The following is a 10,465-nucleotide window of genomic DNA, read 5'->3' as shown; positions in this document are numbered from 1 at the left end:
GGCAGTGCTATTACAGACGTAGCTTGTACAGGCTAGTATAGATACCTATACTAGATGCTTCGTCTGTACAAAAAAAATCATCATCATTCAGCCATACGACGCCCACTGCTGGGCATAGGCCTCCCCCAACGATCTCCACGACGATCGGTCCTGCGCTGCCCGCATCCATCGGCTTCCCGCGACCTCCACCAGATCGTCGGTCCACCTGGTGGGGGGCCTACCCACTGAGCGTCGTCCGGTGCGCGGTCGCCATTGAAGAACCTTTCCGCCCCAACGACCATCGGTTCTCCTAGCTATGTGCCCCGCCTACTGCCACTTCAGCTGAGCAATTCTTCGAGCTATGTCGGTTACCTTAGTTCTCCTACGGATTTCCTCATTTCTGATTCTATCACGCAGGGAAATACCGAGCATCGCTCTCTCCATTGCCCGCTGAGTGACCTTGAGCCTTCTTATGAGGCCCATAGTGAGGGACCACGTTTCTGATCCATATGTGATCACTGGCAACACACACTGGTCAAAGACTTAAAAAAATCATATTAGCTTTGAATTTGGAACTACAGAACAATTAACGTCTAGATACCTAAATGCCACTTTGTACAGGTCAAAGGACAATAATATCCCTAAAGCTTAGAATAAATCTAGGCAATTTATTCCCAATCACTTGCGGATGTTATTTGAATGAGTGAACTTTTTGTCCGTGCATAATAAAGTAGCCTAATCATTTCCACCTAATTTCATGCAAAAGTAACTAATTTATCGCTTGCCTGGTGCTCCGGTGTCCATCGAAACTGTGCGAGGACCAGCGCAAATTCGGCTTGTTCAATTGTGACGTTTCATGAAAAACTGAAATATTCAGCTTTCTTTACAATTAAAAAAAAAACGATCCATAACTCTGTGAACTCTAAAAAGTCAATAAAGTAAACATCTGCCATGTCTTAAATGCGTTTCTCGTATCAGCATCAGACTGCTATGTTTCTGCAAGTAGATTGGTGTCTGTATGTAATGAAAGTTTGAGGTTTTGTGAGAGGATGGATGAGCGTCTTCTGTTAATTACTAATATTGTCTAGTGATAATTTTCACAGTGCCTTGGTAATTTACTGTAATGCTGTGTAATTGTATGAAATAAAATAAATATAGTACATTATTGCAGAAGCTGGGAAGTAAGGACCTGCTCGACCAGTATGGGTTACAAGGCCGAGCGCCAGAGAGGTACAGTCAAGAGCCATCAAGCTTGATACTTTGTACTTTGGACCGTTGTTATCGTAAACGGCATAGAGTTGCATTTAAATCTTAAAGTGTCAAGCTTGATGTGCTTTTGACCCTGTACCTAATATAAGTCAAGCGATCCCCGTAACTAACCGTTAAAGAATGTGAAGAAATAATAAAAAATTAAAGAGAGGTAGATATATGTATAATCTGGAAAAAGTTAAAAAAAAATATTTAATAATATACTAGTAACTGCCTCGGTGGCCGAACGGTTACCATGCCGGACTGCGACGCAGAGGTCCCAGGTGCGATTCCCGGGCCTGGAGAAATATTTGTGTGGCCTACATTTATTTCTCTCGTGAGTTTGGATGTAATTTGTGGTTGTCTATGTGTGTGTCCATTGCACCCGCGACACAGGGTTTCCCTAGTGCGGGGCCATGTTGAGTGTGTGCGTTATTACTATTATTATGTGCATTATAATATTTGACATGTTAGGACAAGTTGCTAAAAGAAAATTTTGTTTTTCTTTCTGACTTCTGATGGTATGGTTGAATATGTATTCACTACCGTACTTTCTTCATAGCTCTTCTTACTAGAATTCATTTGTGCGACGAAAATCCAAAAAGACAAAAAGAACTGAAAACACTTTAGTTTACTTTAAAAATAATTTTATGTTATATATTATTATTAGTCAGAAATTCTTTAACTTCATAAACCAACGTCACTTCAAACACTAACCTCATATCTAAACTGTTAAGATAATCTTTTAAAGGCATTTATTGATACTCATTGAACAAGATTATTTAACACTAAATGTTGACGCCATTACCTTTTACAAGTTTTACTAATTATAATCTTAAGCAGCATTTAAGTGGCTTTAAATACAGGAAATAATTAATATGACTAATCTAGAAAATAATCTTTTAATGGATTAGATAAGTACAGTTAGGATTTTCTCATATCGTCACAAAAATGTTTTTAAGAAAAACGTTGCGTAATCATAACCTGATTTTTAAACCTTACGTCAAAACATTTAAGAGAATTTTTTATAGTAGTTGCGCATTGGTGAGCGAGAAAATCATAATGTCAAATAATTTTTTTTTTATGTTTTAAACTAATTTTTCTACAAAATTAAATAATATTTATTTTAATGTATGATATTCATATATTTTTTTGTAAAAATACTCCACTAATTTGTTATCATTATTGATACAAAGATCCAACTAATACACAGAAAAAATCCAGTAAATCCGCGGTGAGGCAACAGATGCTGGTTCGAGTCCAGTCGGATCGATAATTATTCTATATTTGTGGAATTAAATAAGTTAAAGATGCAATAATCAATTTCCATAACGCTCGAATAGCTCCGAAATTACGACATTGATGAACTGTTAATACGACGCGTGTTATATAAATGTACACTCGGAGCTATTTTAAGACGGATCCCGACGGATTGACGATTTCCACGTTTCTTTCTTTTTCACAACGGTCCTGACAACATTGTCCCTTTCTCCCCACATGAATTCTTCTTCTTAATGTGCGCTGCTCTACGAAAGTTGTCAACCGTCATAGCTATTCTCATTTTTGAAGCTGCCTCACGAAAGAGGGAACGTGTACTAAGGTGGAATCAGTCTCTCAGATTCTTCAAGCACGAGATTTTCTTCTTCTTCTTCCACATCTTAAAGGACTCCAGTTTTAAGCATAATGCTGGCGTCAAGGTCCAACACTCCATACCAAACAGTAAGATACTGAAGACATAACAACGGACCAAACGCATGCGGAGTTTGAATATATGAATTACGATACTTTAAAACTCATAATTAAGCTAATTTGATTTTTAATATTATCTATGTTTTATAATTGAAACCGCTTGGTTCATACTTTCTATATATTTCTTATATGATTATGCAATGATTAACTTGTTACATTCTTGGCGGCAAGTACAACATGAGAGTGACTCAGTACATTTCAAGTATTCATCTGTAGTTGACAAGTGAGGTCACGTGTCATTATAATTAATTATTGATACTCAGTTCATCGTCTACACTACAGTGTGCACTTTAAATTACAGTACAACATACATCGGTTTTTTTTATAATATCAAGTGACGGGACGAACGAGTCGTGCGCCTGATGGTAAGCTACACGCCTGTCCATAACAGTTGCAGTGTCACTCAGAGCTTTACATCGCAAAGATCTGAGAGGTACTGCCAGATTGCCACTGCGCCCGTCGCCCTGAGACATAAGTTGACAAGTCCCATACATGGGACTTATAAAACTAATCAAAGTTGGACTTTCCTTGTGATATTACATAATTTTAGGCTCTTGATATTCATGCCAAATGTCGATTTCTGCTACAAGTTTCTGAACAAGTAAGTATCTTTCTCAAACATCTCATTCTTCTGTAATCCCGTGAAATAGTGGATACGTACCGATGTTTCAAGTTTTTTTATGACTTTATTTGTTACGTCACATCAACTACTAAAATATGATTAGACCTTTTGCTGCACCTTGTATATTTTTCCTACAAAGTATAATATACACACATTATGTTAAACATAAAACAAATCACACATGCCACACTATCGACAATGGATTTTCCATTACATTATCATTAACAGCAGTGTTAATAACCGGAGCAGGAAGGGAGCGCGCGCACAGCGGCGGTAGTGGCTGCGCAGATTAGTGCGCGCGCCCCGTGAAGGCCGATGATAAACACTTCCTAGCCACGTGCCGATCAAACTGACCAGTAAACAACATGCGAACAATTGACGATCGTAAAACTCACATTTGATGGTATGGGTCAATTAAATAAAACTTTCCATTAGCTTTACATATTTCTCACGAACGTACTTCGTGGTGGGACACTTTCGCAGTTAAAACAAGGATTACATATATTTGTAATGTACCAGACAACCACACCAACTGCCTGGTGTCAAACTATTACCTAGTTTCCCTGTACCAGAGCAACGGAACTCACTCTGCGGCAACTTCCCAGAACAACCAGACCACAACCAACTTCGTTGTTTTCGATTTCCATAACACAATTGCTTTAGGTACTTACTTTGGGATCAGAGCTACGGTGTGATGTTGTCTAATATTTATTTATAAAAAAAGAAGTTCATTTCCTAAATTGGTCCTACCGAGAATCGAACCCGGGTCGTCCTCATTCAGTATCTATAGTGCAAACTGTTGGGTTACGAAGCTTGAGACTATTTGTTATTCTTTTAGACAAAACTACTAAAAAATTTCGAACACCTTTAGTAACTCTGTTCTCTTCTTTGATCGGCAGCCATTTAAAGTATTTCAGTTAAGTATATGGTCACCTTTGTGTAATTGAAGTTATCCAAAGACGGTTGAATATTGTAACACGTTCACCTCGGGGTGCACCACCGGTGGAGCATGGACAACTCGCCCATCAGGCGGGATGTACCATCGGTGGTCACGGAAATACAAATATATCAAAGATAAAATATATTAATTTCAAAAAAGAACTAGGAATTTTCCAGAAAATCCAGCATACTGCGGCCGATTCGTGTTCGTTTGGATCCGAGACTCAGACTATACAAGTCTAGAAAACTTGGACCCACTTCGGAAATAGAGACGAAATGTCATTTAATTTGTTTGAAAAGTATTTCGCCACATCATTAGCCCGAGTTCGAAATAATTGACGGGTGTCGTCAATGGGTGTCGTCAACTGTTTGACTTCAAATCGACCAGTTAACTTGAGCTTTGCTATAATGGACGAAAATTGCAAAATTACATATTTAATTACCGATGAATGTGATTCCGTTTGTTTTGTAATTAGATGTTTTTCTGTTTTTCCCACACCACCGAATAGAACAGCACGGCATTGTTAGAGATATTATCTTTATTACAATAAATACAGAATATTTTTTGGAATATACGGAGACGTATACACAGGTCAGTAGTTGGCCTGTCTATATTTCAGTGCAAACGAGAGTTGATATTTATAAGAGCTGTATTGCTAATGTGTTGCCAGGAATATATGGCCCTTATTTCGTCTCTATTTCTGGTTATATACTCGATGACACCACTAGACAAAATGATCCCTGTGACATTTCGGATTGTCTTTTCTTGGATTTGTAACTGATAGTAATCGGACGTATCGGAGTACACATACAGTCTATCTTTAACTATTTACTTATTATGTACAGTGTCAAAAGCACGTCAAGCTTGACACTTAAGATTTAAATCCAACTCTATGCCGCTTACGATAAGAACGGTCGAAAGTACAAAGAGTCAAGCTTGACGTGCTCTCGACGTGGCCATATAAAAATCTGTCCAATCAGACAACAAATTGTGATTTTCGCTTTGATCTTAATCTTGAAAACACAATGAACGCTTCTACTTCTCTTCTTCTATACCACAACTTCACAACATCATATTCTACGTGGATCAAAATATAGCGGACTTATGAAATTATATCAGATTCAGATTCAGATTCAGATTCATTTATTTCTGAAATATAACATTACAGTATAAATTGCACTATATGTCAAAGTATAAGAAATTATATTGAGATCGTCAAAAAGGAAAATTATAAGAAAAGCACACAATAATTAGAAAATTAACAATTCATTATACAATATTGTTGCCATTAAATTATATATCAAATATCATTCTCCATCAAGGATCGTCAAAGTTGATAACAATTATACAAGAGTATGTTAATGCGGTAAAAATTAGAATAAAAATAGAAAAATACTGAATTCGTTACAATTTAAAGTCCATAAATTCTTTTTCAACACATTTGCTCGTAACGGGCTTCTTATTGTATCGCTTTTAGGCTCATAAACCTAGCTATTGAACACGCGTTTGTAATTATATTACAAAACGTGTGTGTAATAAGTATAGGCTTAACCGGATTAAGATGTATCTCACAACAAGGCCTATGTATTAAAACTATGCATTCTTAAATTATCCGGGTTATGTCTTTGAAATTAACTTGGTCTATTAAAAAAACAGCTCTAACCTACATATTATAAGATTCAAATTACAATGACAGTAATCCCAAACAAACAGGGTCACAGTTTTTTTTTATTTCTGTTTAATACGGTTGTGTAGTCTTACCTTACAAATAATATTTTTATTATTAAATTTATATTTCTTATTTGATGTGATAAATATAGAAAAACATACACAATATACACCTATAAAACTTTAATTGAATAAAATTACTTATTTTGGATAATATTTTACACGAATTTGAGTGAAATAAGGACATATTTATATTATTTCGCATTGGCTGTTTAGGAATTTCACCTAAGTCTCATTATTGCCGAAGCACCTGCGCGCGCATATCCGCGCCGCGGCGCCAGGCGCAGAAAAAATAACTCTGCGCGCCAATTTCCATTGATACGTTCGAAACATTTATATACGCTGTGTGTTAGATAATTACCTAGGTGTTTAAAATGTCCTGCTCAAGCACGGAAGAAAACATTTTGATGGATTTAACACCGCCCGAAATCCTCACAGAGGCACAAAACGCAAGTGACAGTTTATTACCTTCGAAATCCAGAGAAAAATACATGGCTGCATATGAAACTTTTATACAATGGAAAACCAACAAAAAAGCGTCTTCGTTTTCAGAAAATGTTTTTCTTGCCTATTTTAATGAACTGGCGAATAGATTTAAGCCCAGCTCGCTCTGGTGCATTTATTCTATGTTAAAGACCACAGTAAAGAACAAGAATAACATAGACATAAAAAACTATTCAAATCTGACGGCATTTTTAAAGAGACGCTCTGATGGGTATGTTGCAAGAAAATCGAAGGTACTTTCGCCAACTGACGTCGAAAAGTTTTTAAAAGAAGCCCCCGATTATCAGTATTTAGCAACAAAGGTCAGTTGATCGTATTAAACCTTAATTTTTTTATGTTTTCATTTTTCTTGTATTATATTTGCGAAAATACCTATATTTTTAATTTCTTTACAGGTTGCAATGATATTTGGTGTCACTGGCGCGTGTAGACGCCAAGAACTAAGCGAAGTAACGGCAAAAGACGTAGAAACTCATGGCCAAATGCTTTTGATTAAAATTAACAACACTAAAAATAAGGTACCGAGATCGTTTGCCATTCACGGTCCATTTTACGACATAGTAAAAAAGTACGAAGCGCTTAGGACAGATAAGGCAAAATCCGATCGGTTTTTTCAAAACTACCAGAAGGGTAGATGCGTGGCTCAGCCAATAGACATTAATAAATTTGGTGCAATGCCTAAAGAAATTGCCAAGTTTTTAAATCTACCCGACCCGGATTTATACACTGGGCATAGTTTCCGAAGAACATCAGCTACATTGCTAGCTGACTCGGGAGCTGATTTGCTTACTTTAAAGCGTCATGGTGGCTGGCGATCTAGCACAGTTGCTGAGTCTTATGTTGAAGATTCAGTTCGAAATAAGTCCAACATATGTACTCAAATAACCCACGCTATAAATCTGGAGCCCCAGGTTAAGAAGATGTGTCCTGAACCGCAGCCATCCACCTCCCGTGATACAAGTTATTTGTTACCTAGGTTGTCTATTTCTGAGTCTTTAAATGAACCACCACCACTTTCATCCATATTTGTACACAATGAACCCGTATCACCGACTTTTACGCAAGAAGACAATAATGAAATAGTAACAAATAATATCACACAGACGGTTCAAATGCCTAACAAAACTGCACGTTACCATTTTGAAAATTGTACATTTAACAATTGTTTTAATAATTAAATTTAAATAACTACATTTTTGATAAAATCAAGATACAATGACTTTGATAGGCTTTGGAGACTCTTAATTAATTGCTATTGATAGATATAGTATAGAATAGAATAATATTATTTACATTAACGTGAGCTTAATATAGTATTCAGTGTATCTGTATAATTAATGCCAAATAAAGCTATTTTTCATTTCCATTTTACTCAAGTTTGTTTCATTTTCCTCGCAAATGTGTTGAAAAACGTCGTATGAAACACGTGTGCTTTGATCATTACACTCTCGGCTTTCTTATCGCGCTCGCCTGCGGCTCGCGCGAGTAATAAAGCCTCGTGTGTAATGACCAACTTAGCACACTTGTATCATAATGTACTATTACGTCCATAATTTTTTTTTTAATTCTTTTATCAATAACAATATTACATTTATTTAGCTACATATTATTAATTAATTTAACAATCACAAGAAACATAATTTCATAAAGCGTTATTGAAAATAGTATCTGCATAAGAATAATAGTTGTTAAATGTTGAAGTCAAGTAGAATACTTTTTACGAATGAAATATCTAGTTAATCTTGTTTAATATCTTTGGTGTAACATTCTTTAAATATATATAATTAAATAATAATGCAAATAATAACTATTTGAATCTGAACGTATTTAAGACAATCCTATTTCAATCCACAGGTTCTTTCTACCGGGAAATTGACTCCAATTGTTATATATGTTAACTATAAGCAAAACAGTTGGTGTTTTGTAGCTACCCCTCATGGAAGAATCGCATAATTGGAATTACATCAGACATGTTTATGGCTCCTTTAGACATACAAAAGTATAACCCACGCTCTTTCAAAAAAATATAACACACACCCTCTCTCTGCTTCTCTCCGATTGGAGAGGATGTGGGTTATGTTTTTCTATATCTAATGGAGCAATAAACATGTTTGACGTAATTCCACTTATGCCATTCTTCCGTCAGGGGTGCGATGTCATAAATAAATAAAGTATAAAATCATCGTAACATAATTATCATTAAAACTTATAAAGTAAAATTGTTAATTGACATACTCGTATAAGTGCTGCTGGTGGGATATGTCACATCTCAGTAATAATGAAAAGCAGTACTTACTCTTGAACTTCTAAGAAAACAAAACACAATCGTATTTCCTAAACGACAACAACGGCCATATTTTACAGCAATACATATAAATCTATCAAGCATTGTCTGTCGACCACACACGAGTGTTTATTTTGTCGTAGCTACATGCCACATTTGGCTAGCATCGGGTTTCAGAGGACACCGACAACTACCTGCCATGTCATTAATATTTGACCCATGTCATTAGTACCTAGTCATTACTCGCATCAAATAAGAGGTACGAGAACTTGGCCGTTTATTCACATAACATGGACATGACTCGGAGATCCACGGGCGTTATATGCAGCGATCGAAATAGGCAAAGTATATACAATAGCCTGTCGTATTGCAGGTTATTTTAACATACTTGTCGTTTTGTTTAACCGACTTCAGAAAAAGAAGCAGGCTCTCAATTCGTCAGTATATTTTTTTGTATGTATTGTACGCGATAACTCATTTGTGAACCGATTTTGATGATTCTTTTTTTTTTTTGGAGGAAAGAGGCCACCTCATTAGTGGTCACATTTAAATTTGAAGAAAATGTTCCCCCTATAAGCACCCTAGGCAGACTAAAGAATGGATCCGGTTACGCGCAGTACGGCAACCCATTGCAATAAAACTTGGCAAGTAATTCCACGAACTTTTGGGGTCGGTTTTTTAGTACACTCTACTGAGGTTATTGTCATTAAAATTTGTCAAAAATTTTTCATTTCACCAAAGATTACCTAAAAAACAATTTTAATTAATTCCTTTGCTTGCTATGCCGACGGATCCACTTTGTTTGTTCATTATTGTGAACATGGCAAATTTTTCACTTTTTGTAGGGATTGAGTAGACCAGATGGATACGGCAAAGAACCGTATCTTATTCTTAATATGTTGATACTTCTTTTGCTTTAGGACTATATTGACTTTGCAAGGTAACTTGCCACCATAGATTTAGTATATGTAGGTACCTATGTAAATGGTTGCTACCGTGACTGCGCTATCCGCTGCCTAATCTTCCTTCATACAGGTATGAAGGCACAGCAGGAGGCACAACAGCAAGTGCTGTTGCGACACCGCAGTCACATCAGGTTACACCCCTGAACCCCATTTAAACACCTTGACTGCCATCCATTATTGCAGCGAGCGAGACGCGCGTCAATGCAATTTTTTTCTTCTTCTTTATCTTTTCGAAAAGGGTTTGTGGGCTCCATGACTAGAAAAAAGTTTAGAAACCCTGACATAGAGTGTATAATATTTACTTCTGAAATATTTTTAAGTGGATGGTATTATAGGAAACGTGACATATGAAAATATTTTTGCAGATTTAAATCGCGTATATTGGTTTTTTCAAACAAACCAACGTTTCGGGCCCTTTACAGGTCCCATGGTCACGGTTGACTAGG

At 36.3% G+C, this 10,465-nt stretch overlaps 1 protein-coding gene across 1 annotated transcript; it reads left to right on the top strand.

The window, feature by feature from the left end:
- The first annotated feature begins 6,707 nt into the window (after positions 1-6,707).
- LOC113231544 lies at positions 6,708-10,163 on the top strand. Its single transcript, XM_026465865.1, has 3 exons — positions 6,708-7,072; positions 7,166-7,901; positions 10,090-10,163. Exons 1-3 carry the CDS (start codon positions 6,758-6,760, stop codon positions 10,161-10,163), a joined length of 1,125 nt encoding a protein of 374 aa, XP_026321650.1. The 5' UTR covers positions 6,708-6,757.
- Positions 10,164-10,465: the final 302 nt, after the last annotated feature.

This window comes from Hyposmocoma kahamanoa, unplaced genomic scaffold, assembly GCF_003589595.1.
Source record: "Hyposmocoma kahamanoa isolate Upper Pololo Valley unplaced genomic scaffold, ASM358959v1 65, whole genome shotgun sequence".
NCBI lineage: Eukaryota > Metazoa > Arthropoda > Insecta > Lepidoptera > Cosmopterigidae > Hyposmocoma > Hyposmocoma kahamanoa.
Note: the sequence above shows the minus strand (reverse complement) of the source record. Positions and strands in the feature narration are given on the sequence as shown.